Below are 24,668 nucleotides of genomic sequence, written 5' to 3'. Positions count from 1 at the left end.
CAATTAAAATAAAATCTTAACTTCTTACAATGTCCACAAACACCAGACCCCACTTTAGCCTCATCTACCAGTACGTCTCTCACTGATGACCTTTCCACCATTCTGCTCTTCTCCAGCACATCAACTCATTTCCACCTCAAGGCCAAAGCCCCCCTCACCTCCTGACTTGGGATGCACAAAACGCAGATACTTCACCATTGACAACTCAAACATCACATCTTCAAAAGCTTCACAGACCTTACAAAAAGGAAAAAGCATCCCCAATCATTTTTGTGAAGTAGCATCCCCAATCATTTTTTACCAAATATCTCATTTTACTGACTTTACAATATTTATCACTAAAATGATGTTACAAATCTGTTTATTAAATTTGCTAATCAAATTTATTTATTTATTTATTTCATTCATTCATTCCTGCTATGACTATCAGAAGCATTAGCCAAGTAAGTATGGTGATCCTTTCTGAATTTAATTTGAGAGCATACATATCCAAGGGCCTAGGTGCCATTGGGCAAAAAGAACCCTCACTTAAAAATGTCAATTTCAACTGTCCTATTAATTTTGCAAGACTTTATATTATGCAAAAAACTCACTGTTTTCCTGGGCTGTCTTATTATCATCAGATTTCAGTTCAATACAGTATCAACTTACAAACATATTGATTTGATTTAGAAATTATACTGCCTCTCACCAAACATAGTACACTTTTCAATAAAGATCATACCAATATAAAAAGTATTAGTTGTTAATCATTAGCTTGGGATCTACAGTACCTTGTCTTTGGAATACTAGCCACTGAGCGCTCCAAGAATACATTACGTGAATGAGCCAATTTAAGTAATTTCTCACTTTTTCTTTTAGAACTTTTAAAGGTTTCGGGCACTGCTACCACCAAAAATTGCAATTGACTGTTCTGTCTCTTGATGTTGCACACTGTAAATTATCCTATAGTAAATCATTGCAATAAACACAAGAATGTACATTTCAGGAGAACAAGGATTTTTGTCTATTTTGTTTACTATATCCCTTGGCACCTACTCCTGGAATGTGACCAGCACTAACAAAATATGTGTTGTTAAATACTTGCAAGCTCACATTTTGTTTTATCTTTCAGATATATCATCATATTATTCCAAATGTATGTGTAATCTCTTCTTCCTATTGCTGGATGCTATTTTAATATTAAGCATGAGCTGAAAAGTAATTCTTTGATATTAATCCAAGTGTTTGATTTCCAAACTACACAGTGATACGTGGCGTAGACGCTCTCACGTATGTACGCACATACGGACGGACGTAAGGTGGACTGAGGAGCAAGACTCTGCACGGTCGTGATACGCTGACCCCATCACCAAAACCCCGTTTCCGCTCTCAGGCTGGAGAGGAAGTCACAGCTGCAAGGCCACCTGCCATCCCAGATCATCAAATATTTACACCAACGCCAAGGCGAATGTTAAATAGCCCCGCACAGCTGATAATGTCGCCATAATTAAGTAGGCAAAGGTAGCAATTATGAATCATTGAAAAGTTACTCCGTTTTGAGGTGTGTCACTAGTTATTTATTGCTACTGAAAGTTACAGTAGTCAAGTTGGTGAATGATCTACTTTAATAAAGCTTATCCCCAAACATTGCTCTTACACTCACATTTCTAAGTAGAGATGAAACAGGTTTGCTGGGAACTACACAATACACAGTATGCAGAAATGAGACTGCGTCTCCTGTGAATGTCACCCTTCATATCACAGCAGGCCAGCAGTTGTGGCCCTGAACCTACTTGTCACTACTTAATACACCATGACTACAAATCCTTGCTCGGGCCCTCACCACGTACCCTCAGGCATCTGTAACTTCTTTATACCCTATTCTCGACATGAAAATAAGAATAACCTCCTTCTATATTTGTGGATTATGAAATGTACAAAGTAAAAGAACAGTGAACAAACAGTATTCACATTTCTGATCATTTCCCTGACACAGTCTGCCTACCTGGCCAGCTAGACCGAGGTGGGTCGGGTTCAGAGTCTCTTAGGGAGCTCCCCTTAGATAAGGCCTCTGGAATAGTCAAATTCATAGAAACAGAAAGTATAATAGTGGTTTCCAGGGGCTCGGGGAAGAGGGAATAGCGTGTTCAATGGGAATACAGTTCCGATTTCATACGATGAGAAAGTTCTGGAGACTTGTTGCATAACACTGTAAATATACGTAACACTATTGAACCATACAGTTGAGAATGGTTAAGATGATGAATTTTATGTTACATGTTATCACAATTTTTTTAATTTTAATTATTAAAAAAAAATTAACAAATTAGCACTTCTTCATCAAAAGACGCCATAAAGAAAACGGATGATCAAGCGATGCACTGGGTGAAGATATTTTATAATACATACAATGGATAAAGAATTCAATTCCAAAACATAGAGAGAACCTCTAAAAATCAATAAGAAAAAGACAGATTACCCAATTTTAAAAATAGACAAATGACAAAAAGAAGCATTTCACAGAAGAGGAAATACAAATGGCAAGGAACTATATGAAAACACAATAACCTCACCATGTAAGGAAATATGAAAATTTAAATCAGAAAATATCTTTTTATACCCAAAATTCTGGCCAGAATGTACTGACCTGATAACAGCAGGTGCTGGTGAGGATGTGGAACAAGGGAATTTAATACACGGTTGGTAGGAGTGTATATTGGCAGAGTCAGCCTGGAAAAGTTTGGCATTCTTCAGTAAAGTTAAAGATACATTCTCCACGAGCATTAATTCCACCCATAGGTAGATAACCTTAGAGAAACTCTTGCATATGTGACAAGGACGTGAACAAGAACACTCATTGCAGCATTGTTTATACAGTAAAACACAGGAAACTGTCCAAACCAACAGGTCTTATATAAGACCGGGTATAATATAATACCCAACCCAGTCTTATATAATTATATTAATTTATATTAATTTTTGCTCCAAAAGACACATTAGAGCTGATTGTCCAGATAGGTCTTATTTTCAGGAAAACACGGTAGATTATAACCAATTTCACGTCAATCTCTTTCAGCTCATCACCTAATACTCTGCTCTAAGTTTACCTTCATGAAGGTTAGTTACACGGGATGTGGGTTGCATAAGTGTATATGCATTTATCACAACTAATCAAACTATACACTTCAGATCTCTGCATTTCACTGTATGAAAATGACACTTCAACAAACGTTTTTAAAAACATGATTGCCAAAATGAGAAATTTGATGATGTAAAAATTACACTTGAATTTGGTAGCTGAAAACAACATTTCTCCTGCTCTTAAATCTGTAATTTGATCGCAGTTGGGCAGGGAGGACTCATCCCTGCTCTGCTTGGCATCAGCCAGGGACTGAAATTATCTAAAGGCTCACTCAGTCACCTGTCAGACAGTTGATGGTGGCTGCCATTTGAGACCTTAGCTGGGACTGTAGGTTGAAACACCTACACGTGGCCTCTCCATGTGCCCTGAGCTTCTTCACAACATAGTGGCTGGTGTGAAAATGAATAAAGGAAAACCTCATTCAAAGTGGAGCTGGGAAGCCCTGAAGGAGCAGCTCTCATGCCCATACCACAAGATGCAGCTTACTTTACAAATATGGGCAGGAAGAAGCTTCCTTTACTACCCCACCAGGACGATGGAGGATTTTCTCCTTGCCTAGCAACAGCCCAGCCAATGAGAAACCATCACATTCAGCCAACAAGAAGTCATGGCCACCCTGAATTCTCAATCTCCTCCAATGGACTTTTGCTCGTAACTGCTGCTCCCAACTTCCTCCTTTTCCTCTATAAAATAACGCTCGCTTCCTTTGTTTTCTGGGCTTGCCTATGGTTCACCATAGTTTGCATGTCCTGCCTGCAATTCCTCTGCTATTCCCAAATAAACTCATTTTTGCTGGTAAAATAACTGGCTATTATTTTTTTAGATTGACCCTGAGAAAGAGAGATGGAGACAGAAAAAGAGCCACACATACCAATGAAAGTTGTAGCCTTTCACCACCTAACCCTAGAAGTCACACCGCATCACTTCCTCTATACTTTGTTAGTTGGAGCAGTCAGAAACCTGTCCAGGCTCAAGAAGAAAGGAAATAAATTCCATCCTTGATAGGGAGTGACAAGTACTGGAAATACTGCTGTGACCATTTTTGCAAAATGAAACCTACCACAGCTCTGAACATAAAGTTGAGGGAAGTCTCCAAAAGATATGAGTAATGAGAGAATATAGAGAGAGAAGTCATCCAAGATGTCAATATCTAACAAATAAGAGTTCCAGAAAGAAAACAACAACTGAAGCAATGCTGAGGATGATACGAAGTTCAGATTCAGGGGTGCCTAACAGAGGCCGTCGGCAGGAAATAACTGATGACCTGCCACTGGCTGGTACTGTCTTCTTAAATTTTATGAATATATATAGACACTTTTCCATAAAATATCCACTTTTCCTATTAATGAGATATATCCAAAAAAGACTACTACATTTCTTTCAATGTTAATTTCTCCTACTTTGTCTTTACTTTTTAATTAGAAAACACATCCTAATATTAACATTTGTAAGTTATCCACCACTCTGCAGGAGCCTAACTTCTTTACCACTACCTATTAATGATGAGAAAAGAAACACAGTAAAGCCTATATAAAATGAAATATTAAGGGTGTGTGTTATTTTGTTTATCTAGGTTCCCTGACGAAGGAGAAAAACCATAAATACATATATTTTCCTTTCTTGATGTTTACTTTTTCATATCTCCAACTTGACCTAAAAAAAAAAATTAAAGCAGATTCCTTTTTTCTGACTCCAAAACCCACATTCTTTCTACTATGACATTCTTCTCAAATATCTATTCAATGACTTCTATAAGTCAACGCTAGCTTAGTTTAGCATTGGAGAATCAAGAGATAATGAATAGTTACTTCCCACAAGAGCTTACAATCTAGACTTGTAAGTAGGGGGGGGAAAGAAACTATTATAGTCCAGTATAACTGCTATAAGTAATGATATACACACGTGTTATAATGATAATAATGGTTAATAGTTATTGAGCACTTACCACGTTCCAAGTCTTTCCAGAGAAACTATCTTATAAAAAGAAGTCCTTATCACAAGGGGTCCTATTTGTTAGGGGGACCCTCCTGGGCCTCGTGTTTCTTCGGGTGCAATACTCCTGCCCTCCCCTGCGTCCCCATCAGAGGAGCAACCCCACCAAACCTTCTGGGCTTCCTTTAGACCTGCCAGCCTACAGCCCACTCCTCTATGTGGGAAGTTGCTGGAGAGGCTGTGTTTTTTCTGGGGGAAACCTGCAGATGCCCAGCTCTGCCTGTGTTGGGTGAGTTAAATTATCTCAGGGTAAAATACTTAGGAACTCCACGTGGCAGCACATTTAAGGCATGTGCTCCCATCCAGCTTCTATCAGTAATGCTGGCAATGATGTGACCCTTGTCTCTCTCTCAGCCAGGTCTAGTGAATCTAGCTAGAGAAGGCTATTAAGTCCTAGAACCCTAACACTCCACCATTACCACTGTCTCTATTTTACATATGAGGGAACTGAGGCTTCCGCAGCTTAGAAAGATCGAGTGAGTAGTTCTAGGTTTCCTACCGAAAAAGCAGCACTATCCCCATTTAAAACCACTGCCTCCCAACAAAGGAAAAATCAGCTCCCAAACTGATATGACATGAATCTTAAGGTGAAATTCCAAAAAGGAAATAGAAGTTAATGCTGAAACAGGTCATTTGTTCTATCATTTGCTGTTTTAAGAAATGAACCCTAAAAAATACACATAATCAGCAGGTTCATGGTTCATTAATACAATAGACATATATTGATTGAGCACCTGCTATGTGCCAGGCACTGTTCCAGGAATGAGGCATAAGTCAGTGAAAAAAACAAGAGTCCTTGCTCTCATGGAGACTGCATTTTAGTGAGAGAAACAGACAATAAACATATGAGTGTATAATGTCAAATATATAACATAATGTAAGGTTAACATTTTTAAAAATCAGACAGACAAAAAGAGTACAATGACAGGAAATTCCAGTTTGGGATGGGCAGATCAGAGAAGGCCTCCTTTAGAAGGCCTTGAGCAGAAAGCTATGTCAAGCGAGGCAGTGAACCATACAGCTATCCAGGGAGCAGGAATGCCAAGAACAAAGTCCGTGAGGTGGAAACGTGCCTACAACAGTCAAGGAAGTGTGAGAAGGCGACTATAGATGAAAGCAAAGAGAAGAAGCTGTAGGAAGTGAAGTTAGAGAGATGGCAGGGCCATCATGACGGTGCTTAGGACTCTATTTAGATGAGAAGAGGATTCTCCAGAGGGCTCTGAGTCAGGATATGGCAAATAATTTGCACTGAATGTCTACCTTCACTTTCTTTCCAATATGTTTCCTAAAGCAATATGGCAGTTTTTTGTTTCTTCTTCACCTACAGTAATCAAGGAAGAGTGGAGGTTTCTCTCTTATTCTCAGAAACATAAAGGAGGGCTTGCTAAAAGAAGGACCAAGAACAAACTGCAATGTCTGCTCAATGAACCATGACACCTCATTAGAAGTGGATTAGGGTGCCCTTTGCACATAAGGCAGGCAGACAGCACCAACGGGGTGCGCCAGTGGCGGACAGGCAGCCTCTAGAATCCCTTACAATGCCATCCAGCCCAGAAGCGGTGTGGTCCCTCTTCATGTTAAGTCTACTTCTCTCAACACTAAAACTGGAATGAGAACCTATAAGCAAATACAGAAACAGGTGAAGCATAACAATGAAATTCTACAAGTGCTTTTAAGTAACTCGTTTGTTTTTTAAAAAAAAAAAACAAAAAAAAAAAACCTGCTGGTAGACTTCGAAATGGTCTGGAGGCTTAAAATGAATTTAGTATCATTTTTCTAAAGTTTAGAAATATTATCATGATAAACTTGTATGCAATGCAAACATTGGACAAATGCCTACAGAGGTGGGCACCAGCCATGGGAGAGATGAGGAAAATCTAGTTCTGCATCTAAGAGCTAGGTCTAGTGGGGGAAACAACCTGGTAAACCAACACTTACGAAAACAGTGTGCAGAAGGCCCCCTCCCTCGGCCATACCAGACATAAGGCGTAAAGGAGGCCACCTGCCACCTGAGAAGGCACAGTCCCAATCCTTCCAGCCAGATGGTAAAGATACTAGGAGTAGGGAAAGCACATCTTCTGAACGTGAGCTGACACTCCCCCATGCTGGGGAGTACTGGTAGCCTTCCTGCGTACAAACATTCAGGTAAGAAGAAGGAGACAAGGTTACTTAACTTCTAAAGGGTGTAAGTATGAAGAAATAGAAGTGAAAGGACAATTACAAATATTAAAGGAGAAAATAAACAACTGCAATGATTTAAGAGAAAAGGAAAAGTTCTAATAGTTGTTCAAAAACCAGTGATTCTGCATATTGTTTCAGACTCAAGAAACTTCTTTTCCTAAGGAAATAAACAGGTATATGCACCAAATACACACATTAGGAAATTTATCTCCTAATAAGTTTCATTAAATCATGATAGAAAAAAAAATTATACACAACCAAGGAATAATTAAACAATGATTCACCCAAATGATGGACCATTATATAGGTTTTGAAAAGCAATTTAACCAAATTGTAAATGACTCTCAAAATGTTATTCAAAAACAAAAGGTTATAAAAATTTTATATTCGGTATAAGCCCAATTTTGTTTAAACACACAAAGTTAGCAAAAGTTGTCTCTGGGTTGAAGGATAATGGGTGATTTTTAAATTTTCATCTTTATACTTTTTGTATTTTATATACTATATACAATGAATATGTGTTACTTTTTAAATCAGAGAATACACAAACTAAATTCAGTTCCCTATTAGGGTACACAATACATTAGTGAAAGTACAAATGACATTATAAATGCACAAATGTCAAACATACTTCTATGTTGTAAAAGAAGAATCAGCTCCTAAGAACAAAAAAAAATCATGAAATACCTGATTTTACCCACTTTTCAAGTTGCAGATGAATTGAAGTTTGGTTTCATTCACCCTGTTTTTCAGTCCAAATCCACTACTTTGCTTTGTTTTGTAAAAGCCAAAAAGCCTAATGCCTATTTCCTGGTCATTTCCAGCATCCTTGAATTTGTGGAGACAATGATCACTTGAGATAGCCTCATCTATTGTCATTTCTGATCAGCAAAATAACACCAATAGCCAATACAAAAAATGCTTGTCATTCATATCTAGTGTTCATATATGAGTATTAACTTTCGAATATACATAAATTCTACATTTAACTTGGAGTGAAATCACCTTATGTGATTTATATATTTATCAGTTAAAATATAAATACATGTTTGTTGTTACAAGAGTAAAATGACATTAAAACTCATGAGTATGAAAACTATAAATAGGAGAAGAGATGAGTTAATGTAAGTATTGAGAAAGGGTTCATTTATATGACACCTTTAGGAAGAACATCGTGTCCTTGGAGCCAAATGTTCATAAGTTTTATTAAAGTCAAAAAGAGATTAGATTATTTCATAATTCTATTACTTACAAAATTGTTTGATGTGCTAACATAAAACAAAATAATCTTTAAGAACTGTATTCAATTCTTAGTTATTTAGCTCCATTTAAGTCATAAAAATTACCTTTTGTAATGAAAAGGCTCTACTTGGGAATCCTACACATCTTATGCAAATGAACTAAAAGCAGAATAATTAGCTCTGCTATCTCAATTTCACAAGAAAAAAACCATTAAACTCAGACACAATAATATCCATCATGAATCACACATACATAATAAAAATATACAAGAAACATGAAGAAAAAAGGAAAGTGTTAAAGACATCTGGGGTATCCAAAACATGTTTTGTTCTCACTAATTAAACCTGAACATTGTCACCCCAATAAACTTTAACTTAAAAAAAAAAAAAACCTGAACAAAAGTCTTCATAAGAATGTCTTAAGAAGAGAATTTCTATTGTTTTGAATCTACGAAGGGACACAAAGGTTTGCAGAATGATTAGAGGACGCTGTCAATCATTTTCAGGAGTTGCCGACAAAATTTTTATTTATTTATTTATTTTTATTGGGGAATATTTGGAAACAGTGTGTTTTTCCAGGACCCATCAGCTCCAAGTCAAGTCGTTGTTTTCAATCTAGTTGTGAAGGGCACAGCTCACTGGCCCATGTGGGAATCGAACTGGTGACCTTGGTGTTATGAGCACTGTGCTCTAACCAATTGAGCCAACCAGCTGCCCCAGACGATAAAATTTTGAGATTTGCCTGGATAATACTCAGCTTTAACTCAACATTGATTTAAACACCAAGCCATTAGACATTTGACCACAAATGTGATTTGATGTACCTTATTTAAAGACTATCTTAGATTATACATTTCCAGCGTCCCATCCATGTTCTTCAGTTGAGCTGTTTTTCTCACACCATCAGCCTGCTGAGTACAATGAGTCCACTGAGTCCAAAGAAACAGTTTTGGGGGCACACCTGGTGGTTTCTATCATTGTCTGAACTGCATTATTTATGAGAGCATACGTATCACTAAATCAACACTTTTTTACTTTTAGCACAAATGAGTAAATTATAGAGGCGAAAAGCAATAAATCTTCCAGCAAGTACGCCCAACACTGCAATACTCCGAAGACGACAAGACTCAGACACTGAACAAGCCCAGGAATTTCATATTAGAAGATTTAGGGGGACTGATGCCTAATTTACCGAATTGCATGGACAAAGAATGGAATATACCCAATGAACTAAGAGGTGGTCATGGAGAAGGGGCTTATGCAGACCACTTCTGGATTATTCCAGAAAGTTTGTAAGCCCCAAAGTGTGGAACTGGCTGCCCTACTCTCCGTCACAGAAGTGTTCAAGGAGAAGCCAAGTGACCGTCGCCAGATTTCCCAGAGTTCACAAGAACAGCTCACACCAAGATGCGATGACAGCGAACACTAGCATTTATCGAATGCTTCCTCTATGCACCAGGCTCCGTGATACAGGTAAAGTCAGGCTCAAGTGACCCACAGCTTACAAGTGATGCTGAGTGGCGGAACCACAATTCAGCCTAGGCTGAGTCCTGAACCCACGGTCTTAGACACCAGAATCTTCATGGATGAAACACATCTGCTTTTTCATCAGCTACGTCATCAGACCCTGCCCACCTGCCCTAGAATCTCTGTCACACAGGCCTCGCACAGAGCCTGCCACCGATCAATATTCACTGAAGGAATGAGCCTGCCCCTGCTTTCCTTTGCAAACACTGTTTCCTCAACCAGAAGTTACACTTTTGCTGAGTCACCAGGAAAATTTATCCTTCAAGATTTGGCTCAAACGTTACCTTGCCCTGACCAACCCAACCCCAATCTCAATTTCACAAGAAAAAAACCAATTGCACAAGAAAAAGCAGTTATAGCTGCTTTTCCCTAGAAGACTCCAGACTATGGTGGAGCCTGCCCTGCTCTCCCACCATAACAGAACTGGAGCTGGGCACAGCCCCAGATAGCAGACATTTACTAGCTACCTCCACCCACCTCCTTGCTGTGACTGGCAGCCATGTGACAAAGCTCTAGCAAAAGCACAAAAGGAATGAGAGTCGAAGTGATATGTACGAGTATGTGCCACTTCTAGCCAACAACTGTGACCACAGGGGTCCTTTCCCCTTCCTGTCTGCTGGATGACTGGAAGTCTCCACATTCTCAAAATATGAAAAGTACGATCATCAGACCAGCAGCAGTGACGTCACCTCTGAACCAGTTACTCTTACATATTATCTGTCCCCATCCAGCCCTACCGCTCACAGGGCCAGTGAGCTGTGTTTTTCGTTTGTTTATTTGTTTTCTTTGTTTTCTTACTAGTTCCAGGTGTACAAAACAACGTAATAGTGCTGTGTTTTAACAAATGCCACAGGGCATTCTCATACAACCTCAAGCTTAAGGACCACTGCCCGAAGCAAACCAGCCCCAGCCAGGTTGGCGGGAAGGCCCCACCCTATTGTTCTGCTAGCAGAACAGCGTGTTGGCAGGAACACAGGTCTCCCTAGGACCGGTGAACAGAACTATCCAGCACTCTGGACCATTTACATCAAAACTATCATGTGAGAAAAATAAACTTCTGTTACATTTACGTCAATGACATCGCTGGGACTCTGTTGCAGCAGCCTCGTCTGAGCTAATTCCAACTCCTGTCTCCTGAAATTCATTTACCTGCTGTCAGTATGTGTCAGTCTTTCTCTTCCCACTGGACTAGAAGCTCCAGAGCCAGAACCAGCTCTGACTCTGTGCTGCATCTCTCTCTCCCTGGCCTCTACCTCATGCGCAATAGACAGTGGTATCTACTTGTCCCTTTCTACCTTTACTACTAACAACAAAGTGACACCAGTAACACATCACCTTTTCTGTTTAAAAATGCTACAAAAGTACCAACATTCTCTATGACTAAAACTTTCCAATTCTACAACAATTCTCAGAACGATGCCAACTGTCAAAGGTTTGTCTTGCATAGTACCACTCCCTACGCTAATTGCTTCCCAGTTTCAGAGAGGAGTCTTGACTTTGATCACAGTCCATCCTCCCCAACACAGAACGTACAGTAACACGCGTGTGGCTTTCCTCGGGCGTACCTCGCCCTACAGCACTTTGTAGTGTCCACAGACCGACGGCCAACCTACTTGCTAACCCACGCACCAACCCGGCCAGCACATCTGACCTCTACTGCCTTTCTCCTTCATTTGACAGGAACTAAAACTTCCACATCATACATTTACCAAATCTGGAGTCAGGGGACAAAAAGTAGTTTAATATCTTCATTATTTTCCAGAGGTTCCTGCTTTCGAGACAATCAACACAAAAAGAAAAACCATTCAAGACCAGCCTTCTGGCATTTTTCCAATCTACTTTATCTTTGATGAAGTGGTCCCAACATCCTTTTATCTTTAATATTCCAAGCAGGATTTTTGTTTAATCTACAAGTATTTCCTGCCAAATATCATATTCCTGACAAAGTTATTTTATAAATTACGTTCTAGTCCTATGTGGTAAAACTCTGAGCCTATGCCAAAAACCTTCTTGGAACAGTATATTTCTGCATTAATTTATATTTCTTATACCTTTAATAAAAAACCTAGCTCTTTAGAATGAATCCTTCCAATGCATATTGAAGCTTCTAACAAGTACACAGATCAACAATACCCAAAACTCTACTATTCGATTTTGATTAGTTTGTCAGAATTTCGTCTCAAAGCTAATGAAGTCTGAAGTTCAATGTGGTGACGCCAAATTTACCAAAACTTTCCTTTATTATGTGGTTTTAAAAATATTTTTCCAAGGACAGGAGGAGAGGACACAACTAGTCTCATACTACAGGACATGTACAGGGGCCACGATTATAGCAGGATTATAATCTTAGAGTCAGGACCCCTTAACCTTAACTGTCACCAAAGATACTAAGTACCAGCTGAGGGTACCTCCACCCTGCCCACTACCTTCATCTTCTAGGCTCTACTCACACACCACAACTCTTCGTCACTTCTATTTTTGGTACGTAGCTAACATGAACAGCTGTGCCAGTCTTCGTATTAGAAAAGGCACGCTAAAACTCACAGTGAACTACCCTGTAGATTAAACATACACTCCAAAGCCTGAACACGGAGCACGAGATGAAGTATCTGGCCAGAATTCAATATACACTCTAAGGGAACTGAAAAGTTGAAAGGGGCTTATAAGGCAATCAAGACCTTTCCAAGTATTACCTTATTCCCTACTAGTTAGACTTATTATTTTCTAATGCCACACCCCATAAAATAGCCTTGACAACTGAGACCGATTAATATTTGTAATACTGGATCTGGAAAAAGGAAAAAAAGGACAGTAGTGTGAAATTCCAACCTTCTCACTTTAATGGGGTATTAACTTTCAAGATTATTCCAAGACGTGACCTAGTCTGACTGACAAGAACTAGTAAGATAAAATTTAAACTTCTATTGGCCAATTTAAGAATGAAACAACTAAGCTGATGAAGTACAAGAATTACATCTTCAACTACCGTTTGACATGGTTTGCAAGCCTTCTGCCGTCCTCGCCGCTCTGCCAGGGCTACACGCTGGATGTCCGTGCTCCTTTGACCGCTCAGGTCAGGACAGCACACACACTTCAGGCTGGATTGACCACCACCAACTAGAACAGAAACGGCTGCCGACTTCTGGACAGCCAATAAGCTAACTCTGACCTCACTGTGATGTCTGGGCTCAAGAAAAGAGCCCAAAACTTCAAAAATCATATTTTCACAAAAAAGCCAGAATTCCAGCTGCCCTTGAAAAATCAGCTTGGGTAACTTTGGCAAAAGTGAGTGGTGGCTTTCCTTCTAAATGGGCCTGGGCTTTCCAGATGGTCAGGCCGCCCGACCTTAGCAATCCCAGCAACCAGCTGCCTCTGCATTTATACCTCTGCATTTCCGTCCCTTGCCTGTGCCCTCAAGACACTTGAATTTGGAATTTTACGTTGGCTTTACCTACCTCACCCATGACCTGGTCAGCTAAACAACACCTTACAATGAACAGAACTCCCAGAGTTTACTCATAAAATTTAATGCTGGTCTCAGGCCATTCTCCTGCCACACAATGAACTTCTAGAACTTCACTGCTGGTCTTTACATTTATCTTTGGAATTGAATAGTGTTAAATTAGATGCAGTCAATTCAATCGCTATTTATTGAGCATCCAGGAGATGAGTTGTTTTAAAACTACCACGTTTCCCCAAAAGTAAGATGTAGCTGGACCATCAGTTCCAATGCATCTCTTGGAGCAAAAATTAATGAAAGACCAGGTCTTATTTTAATATAAGGCTGGGAATATAATATAATACAATACATCTAACCGGGTCTTATATTAATTTTTGCTCCAAAAGACGCATTAGAGCTGATGGTCCAGCTACGTCTGATTTTCAGGGAACCACGGTAGTTCCCCCTCTCCATTCCGTTTTAACAAGATAAGTATCACTTGAATGTCTTTCACGTGTGTAGTTCGACCTGTAATTTATTTTCAAAAAGTGAAAGGATTCATAATTTTTGTTTCTATAAGCAAGAGAGCTATTTTATTTTAACATACATGTAACTGAGTAATTTAAATCTATCTAAAATTTTATGTAACCTATAACTCTGACCTTCCACAAATACCCAGTTTGGCATAGAAAACCTCTAAAAACTAGAAAAGTTTCTATGGGATTATGAATGAAAACAGCAAGTATTTTACACTTTTGTTCAATGCCTTGAGAGGAACAAGCGAAGCCGGCCAGAGGTCTGGTCCTTTCTGGACGTGAGGTCTGTCTGGATGGCAGCCGGGGAGCTGGGGGGTCCCTGGCTTCCTCACATAGTAAGACACTGGCCACCCACAGGGGATGGGTGGGCGACACCTGCTGCGGGCCAAAGGCCACGCTTCCCTGGATTGGCTGGTTGGGGAACTGGGGGGACGTCCCAAAGGAGCCCATTTGGATGGCCTCCCCAAGAGGGGAGAGGGCAGGACATAGCAGCCCTTTGTTCTTTATAAAGCCAATTCTGAAGTACAGAAACCTACCTCTTTCTGGATCTCTTGATAAGCATTGATAAAACTTCTCTTTCCAATCACCCCTTATCACCCGACACTGTATCGTCCAGCTGAGAATACTGGTCCGTCCTATAGTTATCTTCATTTCCTTTTGAATCATCAGTCACATTTCTCCCCAAAGCATCAATGCTTTGCATGTCTACTTTTAAGTGACCTTTTAAAGAAAATGCGTCAGCCAGAAAGGTGTGTGCAGCTTCCTTCTGACTAAGGAGACCTGCTGTGCCGCCCTGTAGTGGGCCTCACACACGGGACCTTACCTCTGAAGGCAGAGCACAGTGACCGGCTGGAGGAGACCCATGGCAAAGTGACATGAGCCTGATTTGGGGAGCTCAGCCAGCTGAGCTGCAGAGACAAGGCAGTGCGTTGTCCAGGGACAGGTCACCACTGCCTTGTGGCCCAGGGGCTGTGAGTCCCAATGAAAGAGTGAAACAGTCAAGTGTTCCCAGCAGAAACAGCCCTGATGGCCCTGAGCAGAACTCCACCTCCACCAGATCAGGAGCCGCACAGGTCACTCCCTGGCCACCTGGCCAACTCCTCCTATCCTGAGAAAGTCTGAAACTCAAGGTGTTAAACTTTCTTCTTTGTACCCCGCGTGTCTAGCACACGGTCTGGCATACACAAATACTTGCAAAATGGATCACTGCAAATGCATTAATAGACTGGAGAACCTGAAGGATGGGCTTAAGTCTTGCACAAACCTGTGTCCTCCACAAGACCTGGAAAAGCACCTGAGCCGTCAGCAACAGCCAGGTGGACCGAGCTGTCCCTGTGCTTTGCCTGTCCCTGCTGACCTCCTAATGCCCACACAAGGCTAGGAGGCGGCGCCCACCACTGCCCCATTGCACAGACCTGGGAAGGGAAGCTTACAAAAGGTCGGTCAGTGCTACGACTACACAGCCAGGAAGTGGCCAGCAGAAGTCGGGGCAGTCTGCCCTCCGTCACGCTAGCCCCGCTCACTCCACACACTCTATGCCAAGGATGGTCCTAAGCATGAGGGACCCATGGCTTGGCGGGACACCTGTAAAGGAAGCCAAAACAGGTGCTGCAGGTGCTACCAGAGCAGGTGGAAATGGGAGGGGCAGGGCCCTAATCAACCGGTGGCCAAATCAGCCGGAAACCAAGGGGCTTACCCCATGGTCACCTCCTAGAGTTGGAAGGACGCTCACATTTGACAAGTAGCCAGTAGAAAAGGCAGCGACCTCCTCCCCAAATGTGCCCATTAGCTCCTTCCTAAGAAAGATAGATCTGGGTGATACGGGCTTTCGGGCTTTCGTTTTGCAGACACGGAGGGAGGCACTGCAGAGTCCAGAGCTAAGGAGAGAGGTCGGCTAGGACAAGCAGCCTGTCAGTCTCCGCTCAGCGTCCTCCACAACGCCAGTCGTCACAGAAGTGCCGCAGGGTCTGCGAGGCAGCCCTGGACGGGGCGGCAGCTGGGATGCCCTCCGCTACACTTACTTAGAGCATGTGCGCCTCTTATACACACAGCACAGGCTCTAAAGCAAACAGGCAATGACTGCAAGGCTGGGACAGACTTTCAAAAGCTTTATCAAGGCCGGACAGGGTTTAGCCGAGTACGGGTTTGCTGGGCCAAAAACAAGGGTGGGGGATTTCGGGCAGAGGACACAGCGTCATCAAAGGCACGGAGCTGAAAGATAGGACAACGTACTGAAGGGACCTGAAGTAAGTGAGCACGCAGACACTTCACAGCAGCAGACCCTGACCTGAATTCCCGCCCGGCTCTTCTGTGTGTACGGCCTGGCTCTGGGCGCTTTGCTGCTGTCAGGGGAGAGTGAGTGGGGTGAGAGGTGGCCTAAGGGGGGGGGAATGACACAAAAGGAGCTGGCAGCCATCCTTTGGAGGTTCTGAGCCTCTCCTTTAGGCCAGCGGTGCTCAAAGGTAAGCAAGCAGTAGAATCAGGGGGCACACGGCAGGCCTCACCTTCAGGAAGGACCCCAAATTTAGACTTTCGACCTTTTCCACACAGGAGGTTATACATACAGTCACTAGAGACACAATGACAGGATTGGAAGGATACGTGCACATCACTGGTACTAAAAATGTGTCCCACTTCACGGCCATACCACGTAGAGTGCACTACGAATTTTATGTTTCCCAAATCTTGTGATTATATTGTCAATAGCACAATTACACTGCATTATATTTTGAGGTTACATGTTAATTGCTTAAATGCACACATTTAGAAAATACATGACATTTTTATAACCTTTTAATAATATGGAGAGTCTTAAACAATGTGGCCAGGTAGCTTTCTACCTCTGATAGTGGTGGGGAATGAGGGGTAAGAATGGGCCTGGTCAAAAATGCAGGTTCCAGGCCCTCATTCAGGTCTGGGTAGAGACCGAGAATATGTATTTTTAACAACCATCTCAAGTGATTTCTGATACAAGCGGTCTCAGAGCCATCCTTTAAAAAGCATTACAACAGGCAACATGGAAGCTGGGAGGAATTTTTAGCAAGGAAGTAACTGATTAGCATTGCATTTCTCAAAGTTTTTCCTTGGATTTGGCTACTAGTGTTAGAGGCAGAAGCCTGATTACAATGGTTGTAAAAGTCAATCGGAATTAGGAAAACAGAAAAAGCAAGAATCAACTATTCTTTCAAAATGTATGAGATAGATAGAATGAGGAAGTGCACAAAAGAGCCTGACAAAAGATTTTTTGCTTGTATTCATCAGGTAGAGAAATGAGTAATAGTGTAAAGTACGTATTAGTAATCACAACCTTCTGGGTGGCATTTAAATGCCCTCCAGGTGCACTCTCCACTGTACGCTGGGCCCCCAAAGCATCCACTTGCCCTCTGAAGGAGACACCAGCAGGAGATGGAGGATGGGAGGGAGGAGGAGGCCATCTCCCGTCATCCCCCTTCCTCAAGTTCAGCAGGCTGGTCCCTCACTGGAGGCCACAGCCCCCCCTGGCAGGCAGCTCCTACAGCTCCCCCTTGGGATTCAGCTCCCCTTGGGGGCTCTGCCCTTCCTTTCCCCTGTCCCTCCAGGCCTAGCACAGCTGGCACTGGGAGACTGTACTATTCCTCGCTGATTTTCCTAAAACCTGCCCATATCTTGGTACTAAATGGTGCTTAAAGTCTCCTTCGTTACCTCGTTCAATCTGTCTCCACCAGAATCCTGACTGATACATATAACATTAAGCAGAATACAAACGCCAAATCCAACATGCTTTTGTTGTTCCAATTAGAAACCAGTCACATTAGATGGCATTCAGGAAAAGCTCTATATGCAAGGTGCACAGGATGTGGGCTTGGAAGAAAGGTTGGGATTCTGATAAACAAAGGAGGAAGGGCACACCATTCACGTCTGTGCAGACCTCCCAAATCCTGATTCTATCTTTTCAAACGAGCTATCCCTCCCCCTTTCCCACACCCTACTTATTTACCAAGCGTGACTTGAGGCTTCGCCTTGGTCATTCATAAAATCATCATATGATCACTCTTCTGAAGGCTGCGTTTATGGCTTGTTTTATTTTAAAGAAATCTTGCCAAATTCTCTCACTGTAGAATCCCACCTGTTAAACCAACTGCAGGCAGAAGTTCTGTGTGACTTGTTTTGATTATTTCCCTGGAAAGTCAGCCCTGGTGGACCACAATAAACAGAGACCAGGGTTATTTGTACCTACTGAGGCAGTAATAACATAGGAAGCATTTTTAAAGCAAGGGGACAAAGAACTCTTGAAGCAGTAAGGAAGCAGAAAAACCACTTTTGACTCCAAATTCAAAACTGGATTTTAATCCTGTTTAATCACTGTGTGGGCAGATGACCAAACTTGAGCCTCATAGCTCTCTTTCTAAAAAGGAAGCCCTAAAAATTAAAAAATAGAATACATATGAACAGACGTTAACTTCGCAAAAGAAAAATATAAAATAAATGCCAAATGTTTCATAATTTGTAAAGAGCAAAGAACTGTCTATCAAACATGTACTAGGAGCCAGGCACTTTACACAGATTATGTGTTTTAATCTGTACAATAATCTACAAATAGGTGCTGTTTATTACCTTTATTGCACAGATGAAGAAACTGGGGCTGAAAGAAAAATGCAATCACTTGCCAAAGGGCACAAGGCTGGCAGAGTCTGGTTCCAAAGCCAAGCATGGAGTTTCCAGGACACCCCCACACGACTACTTCCTACTGATAAAGGAAACGTAATATTGTATGGGGAAACCGACATTAGCTACCATTTTCAAGGAATGTGGTATTTTGCTTAGCTGCTTCCAGTTAAAGAGAGGCAGTTTTAACTCTTACTGTTGAAAACTTCTTTCAAATTTATTAGCCCATTTTCCTCCCCTAAATTTTCACTTATATTCCCTCCAACTTAGTCCAAAAAGATTTGGAGGCAGTTTCTTCAGTTAGTGAAACAAAGAATCATGACATTTTAAAACTAAGCACAACACACATTTTGCACAGGAGAAAACTCACTTATGTAAAGTGACATGTCTAAAATTAGTTAACTGACAGGGCCTAAAATACAGATTCAAGATTGTATTTGAATCTGCCTGTAAAATACAGGCTCACAAGCCTTCCTTATTAACAGGAATCGTCCACAACAGATTGCCTCAGTATTTCAGAGTTCTGCTGATGAAGACGGATGCTCGTTATGAGTGCAAAAGTAGACAGAAGAGACAAATTAGTTAAAAATTTACGTCCCAAAACTAGAGCATTCAAATGACAATTTTAAAATAAAATGAATCCTTGATTGGCTTATTTTGTTGCCATTCACCTTCTAAAAGTCAAATTCTTAAAAAGGCTCAATACTGAGAACTTCACTTATTTCTTCATCTATAAAATGGGGTTCATCATAGCACACAACTGGGGGAGATTAAAGAAGTTAATGTTTTAAACTACTCTTTTCCCTAATATAGTACTTCATTTCATTGGTTGTCTACATACTCGTAGTATGGGGGGTGGGGGGGAGAATATATAGAAAAAGTCAATCAACAAACTGATCAAAAAGGACACAGGATTTTTTTTTTATACGCCTTCTTTCTCTCTTACAGATACATATGATTTTCCTTATCCTGGACATTATAAGCAGCACTTCGGTGTGTGCGAAGTTGTTTCCTGCCACCTTCTCCTTCAAAAATATATTGGCAACCCAGATCTAAAACAATGACCTACCAAAATTAGTTGCTACATATTAAGATTATAAATTAAAATTGATGTTTTACTCAATGTCAAATAAATATATATATATATATTTATTTCATATATATATATATATACACACACACATATATATATATCATGTTTCCCTGAAAATAAGACCAGGTCTTATATTAAGGTTTGCTCCAAAAGACACATTAGGGCTTATGATCAGGAGATACCATTCTAAAAAATCATGCTAGGGCTTATTTTCTGGTTAGGTCTTATTTTCGGGGAAACACGGTATATATATTCCTGAAGCCAAATACTTCAGGCCTGGAATTTTTTCTGACTTCATAAGGTGTGAGGATTCAATGAAATAATATAATGCAAGTGAAAGAAATCTGTAAACTGTAAGGTGTTACCCATTATAATTGTTACTGACTTTGTAGGACTAAAAACATACACTAGGTCGTCCTCCCTCCCCCTCCCATTTTCTTCTCCCTCCTCCAAACCTTTTGAAATATGAGTCTCCTTCTTAGCCCTCTCCTTGCCCAAAAAGCTCAGCATGTCATCTGCAGATCAATGCCCATGTCCCAAAATAGGACTGTTCAGTGAGACCAGTCTCATCCCTAACTGGCCGTCTGCCAAGTGTGTCATCCTGGATGTCACGTCACTAGGGATATTTACTAGGGATATTATTTCCACACGAATCACAGCATCATGGACAATAAGGAAACAAAATGGTTAAAAAGGAAAGCATGTTTCTTTAGGGATGTTAATGAATGTTAACTAGACTTACTGTGGTAATCACGTCACAACATATACAAATTACGAATCATGTTGTACACCTGAAACTAATACAATGCTACATTATCAATTATACCTCAATTTAAAAAAAAGGCCATCCTTCGTGCACACTTGGAGATGCCAGGTGGTGGCTGCTTCAATACCATTCTCCTGAATGAAGAACACCTGGTATCTCCTGCACGGTCCTCATCTGGAGTATCTGCATTGCTGGTTTAGCAATAGGAGAAGAGCTAATAAATCATATCTTTCCACCACCGCTCCCCCACCAAAAAAATAAAAGGCAAGAGAGAGAGGGAGGGAGGAAGGGAGAGAGAAAGAAGAGGACTGCAGAGCAACCTCAGTCTGGTAACTCAGAGACCTAGGTAAATCAAATGCAATAGAACAAATATGTTGAGGCGAGACTGAAAAACAGGTTGATCTGGGACATGTATTTATTCTTTCTGTTTGGTACTCCTCACTTTGGGGTCTTTTGAAAATTCACATCAGCAACTAATAAAGAACATAATGACGTTCAATGACTGATATCTTCTCCATAGCACATTTGGCCCTTTTCTTTGACACAGCTTTTCTTTCGCCCAATTATTCTTCAAAACCCACCCTCCATATATCCCTTTAATGATAACCACCCTAGAAATAAAGTCACCTGGAATGCAAGGCCTAGAAATGGAAAATAGGTAACAGATGTTAGATATCACCTATCTTAAAGCTGAACCTTACTAGATACTAGATTTTATATTGTTATTTAAATTTAAGGCCTACTGAACAAAAACTATGTTGGCCTCAAGGTCACTCTGGAATTCTCAGGGAAGATTAAACATCCAGGAGTCTAAGGCAACATCTTTTGCTCCTTTTCCTTGCCAGGACTTATTGCAAAACATTTATTTCCTCCTTTCTCTCCTACCTTACCTGCAATGTACATGTTTATACATACTAATAATTTCTATCATTTCAGAAATTCTAGTAAAAAAGTTAAACTATTTTTCTGGCCCTATGGTCCCTCTGTCCCTCTGACATCAAACAACTACTTTTATTAATTTCCTCAATTTTCAAAACACTGTTAATTGGTACATACCCAATTAACATACTAACAAGTTATATTTTTACACTTTGCATTTCCTGATTTGTTCTTTTCCTGTTGAAACACACTACTTGATTACAACCAATTCTTAAGCTTTCTCTCAACTTGGACTCAATTATTTAAATGTTACAGAAATTATTTTCTATTTTGCTCAATTTTAAAATAATGGTTAAATGACTATTTATTCATCCCATTTTACAATAAGAGTTTTTAGTTATTCCAAGAGCTTTGTCAACAAAAAAGTCAATTCTTCAGTGCTTCAAAAAAAAAATTTAGTATCACTATGTAAAAAGTTAAGGCTTTTGTTGATATTAATCCAATATTCTTAAGACCTACTTAGAGAAAACAACTCCAAATACCATACATGTGGCTCTACAAATTGATGTCCAAAGTACCAAATCAAGACTGTAGATAATAAAGAAGTTCAATTGTAAGTCCTGCTGTGTTCCCTGCACTCCCCTGCTTATTTCAGGACAGAGGAGAGCTTGCTCTGGATTACTGAGATGTTTAAATGAGTTCATTAATATTAAATCACTTTTAAAAGATAAGCTTTATATAAATTAAAAGGTTTAGCACAGTAAAGAAAATATTTCATCATGGAAGGGAGAGACACACAGAAGGAGGAAAGGAAGGAGGGAGGGAGGGAGGATATGAACATACCTGTCTCCCTAAAATAAACCTTGCTCCTCATCAGCAAAAAAATTTTTAAACAGACACCTACCCTGCATTTGCTGATACTCTGGCAGCAACCCACTTAAGTCAGGAGTGTAATGCATAATACACCAAAAGGGCATACACTGTACTTCAGTTCAGAAAAGTGAGATTCCTCCACAGGAAAACCCTAAGTTCTGATTAGTGTATTAATAATAAGAGTCGACCACTTTCTTATAGTGCACAATTAATTTCACTACTAGTACTTTAATCTGTTAGCATGATACACATCATGCCTTGTTCAGGATGTGTGGGGGAAGAGGTATTTTACTGTTATATGAACCAAAAGTTATGACTGATATGTAAGTAAGGAATTCAGTTTTGAGCAGAAGGAAGACTGTTTTACACTCATTGGACACACTCAATTGTTTTTAAAACAGTAGAGCACAAAACGGTTAATGTCATAATGCTAGGCACAGGAGTCGTTCCCGTCTTGCTGCTATGAAACGTAGTCTGGACACAGAGGAATCCTCTATTATAAATCAAATCCCCGAGGACATCAATGACAGCTACACATTCAAGAGGACAGTGAACCAGGCTCCTTGTAAAGTGCAAACGCTTCCATAACAAATCCACCTGAAATAACTTTAAGCAAAATTGTCAGTTAATTACCTTAGCTTGCAGCTAGAGCAATTACTTAGCCCCACCACCAACTTCCCCAAACGTCCCTCTGACAAAATACTTCCAAACTTTCTTTTCTGAGTCATCATAGAGCTGCTTTACGCATCCCAATATTGTTTATTTCACAGTAATCCGTAGGCCTTTCACACAAATTCAATTGGTCTTATTTAAATGCCACCCTCCACTCTAGTGTCAGAAGCTTTTTTGAGGGTGGGAGAAAGGGGATACAGTGGCTTCTTCTAGCTACAAGGTTGCGACTTTTTCAGCTAGAAATCCTTGGATTGTTAAGTCACTTTGACTTTTCTTCATAACCTCTGCCTTCCACCAAACTGTTGCCTCTCTCTTCTATTAGCCGCACTTCAATTCAAACTGTCCCAAAGCAGGTCGCTGTCAGCACACAGGTCGCTGACCCCTAAGCGGATCCTCCACACCACACACGTCTCGTCTAGCGCACTCCCCACCTAGGCACATCCATCCTGCTTCCCCGTCGAGCACTGGGTGCCACGCGCGTAGGGCACAAACATCGGGGCTTCCCCGAAGCACAGCCTTTCTACACTGTCTACACCCGTGCCCACACACACTGGAAGCGACTTCAGGACTCCGGGTCGCCGATTGCCTGTTGTACGCCCGCCCCGGGTCCGGGCGCTGCTGTGGCAGGCAGGGAGCAGGGCCAAGCATGCACGCGCGCACGTCGGTGCCCGGAGCCCCCCCGCCCGCCCCCGGGCTGCACGGGCAAGGGCCGGGGTGGAGGCTGGGTGGGCACGCCGGGGAGGGGCGGCCAGTGCCAGGCGGCGGACGGACAATAACAGGCGGGTCGCCCCCTCCCTTCAGGGGCGGGCCCCCGCCCCAGTCCGCGCCCAGGTCCGGGGTCCCGAGCGGATGGCACACGGCCGCACCGGGGCGGCGAGGGCGCGATGCCAGCAGGGCCGCCTCGGGTACCTGGTCGATGGGCAGCTGCACGGCGTTGCTGAGGGGCTGCAGCAGGGTGGAGCCCGTGGTGCTGGTGGTGGCCATGGCCGGCCTGGCACTCCGCCTGCCGCGCCCCGGCCGCTCGCGCTGCTCTCCCGCCTGCTGTGCCCGGCGACGCCGAGGATGGGGATGCAGCCGGCGCGCCTGCCCCCTGGCCGCCCGCGGTCGGGGCAGCGCGGGGCGGAGCCGGGGAGGGGCCGGGGGCGGTGACCGGCTGGGCCCTCCCCCCGCGCCCGCGCCCCCGCGCCCCCGCGTCCCCGACCGCCCCCGACCGCGCCCGCGCCCCCGCGTCCCTGCGCCCGCGCCCTAGACCGTCCGCGCGCCCGCCCCTCCCCTTGACTTCCAGCAGCTTCCAACCGCCCCCTCCCCACCTCGCGCGCCCTCGCGCCAGACAGCCCCGCGGCCCAATCGCGGCGCGGCGCCCCGACAACCGCAGCCAATCAGAGGGCGCCGGCCGCGCCATGCTCCGCCCCCATGGCAGGCCCGGGCCGAGGGAGAGTGGGGCGGCCGGGCTGCCATGCGAGGGATACCTGCGGGTTCTACTGCCCGGTGAGGGCGTGGTGGTCTTCCCCATGTCACCTCCTTATTCCTCCTCCCCGAGGGTCAGCAGCCAGCCCACCTCTCTCTAGGAGGGACGGTGGACAACGAGGGGGAACGGGGTGTCCACCACACAAAGGAACGGCGTGAGGGGCGCCGTCCAGCCAGCGCTAGGAGAAGTTGGGGACGGAGCCTAGACTCTAGAAAGGAGGGCGACAAACCAAA

General features: G+C 42.4%; 1 protein-coding gene across 1 annotated transcript in view; it reads right to left on the bottom strand.

The window, feature by feature from the left end:
* MBOAT2 (membrane bound O-acyltransferase domain containing 2) overlaps window positions 1-24,068 on the bottom strand; it is a 94,196-nt gene extending 70,128 nt beyond the window's left edge. The window contains exon 1 of the mRNA XM_033124930.1: window positions 23,877-24,068. Within this exon, the coding sequence (XP_032980821.1) occupies window positions 23,877-23,951 (75 nt within the window). The 5' untranslated portion in view covers window positions 23,952-24,068. The remainder of the gene's footprint in view (window positions 1-23,876) is intronic.
* Between the last annotated feature and the right edge of the window lie 600 nt (window positions 24,069-24,668).

Source organism: Rhinolophus ferrumequinum, chromosome 13 (genome assembly GCF_004115265.2).
Source record: "Rhinolophus ferrumequinum isolate MPI-CBG mRhiFer1 chromosome 13, mRhiFer1_v1.p, whole genome shotgun sequence".
Taxonomy (NCBI): domain Eukaryota; kingdom Metazoa; phylum Chordata; class Mammalia; order Chiroptera; family Rhinolophidae; genus Rhinolophus; species Rhinolophus ferrumequinum.
Note: the sequence above shows the minus strand (reverse complement) of the source record. Positions and strands in the feature narration are given on the sequence as shown.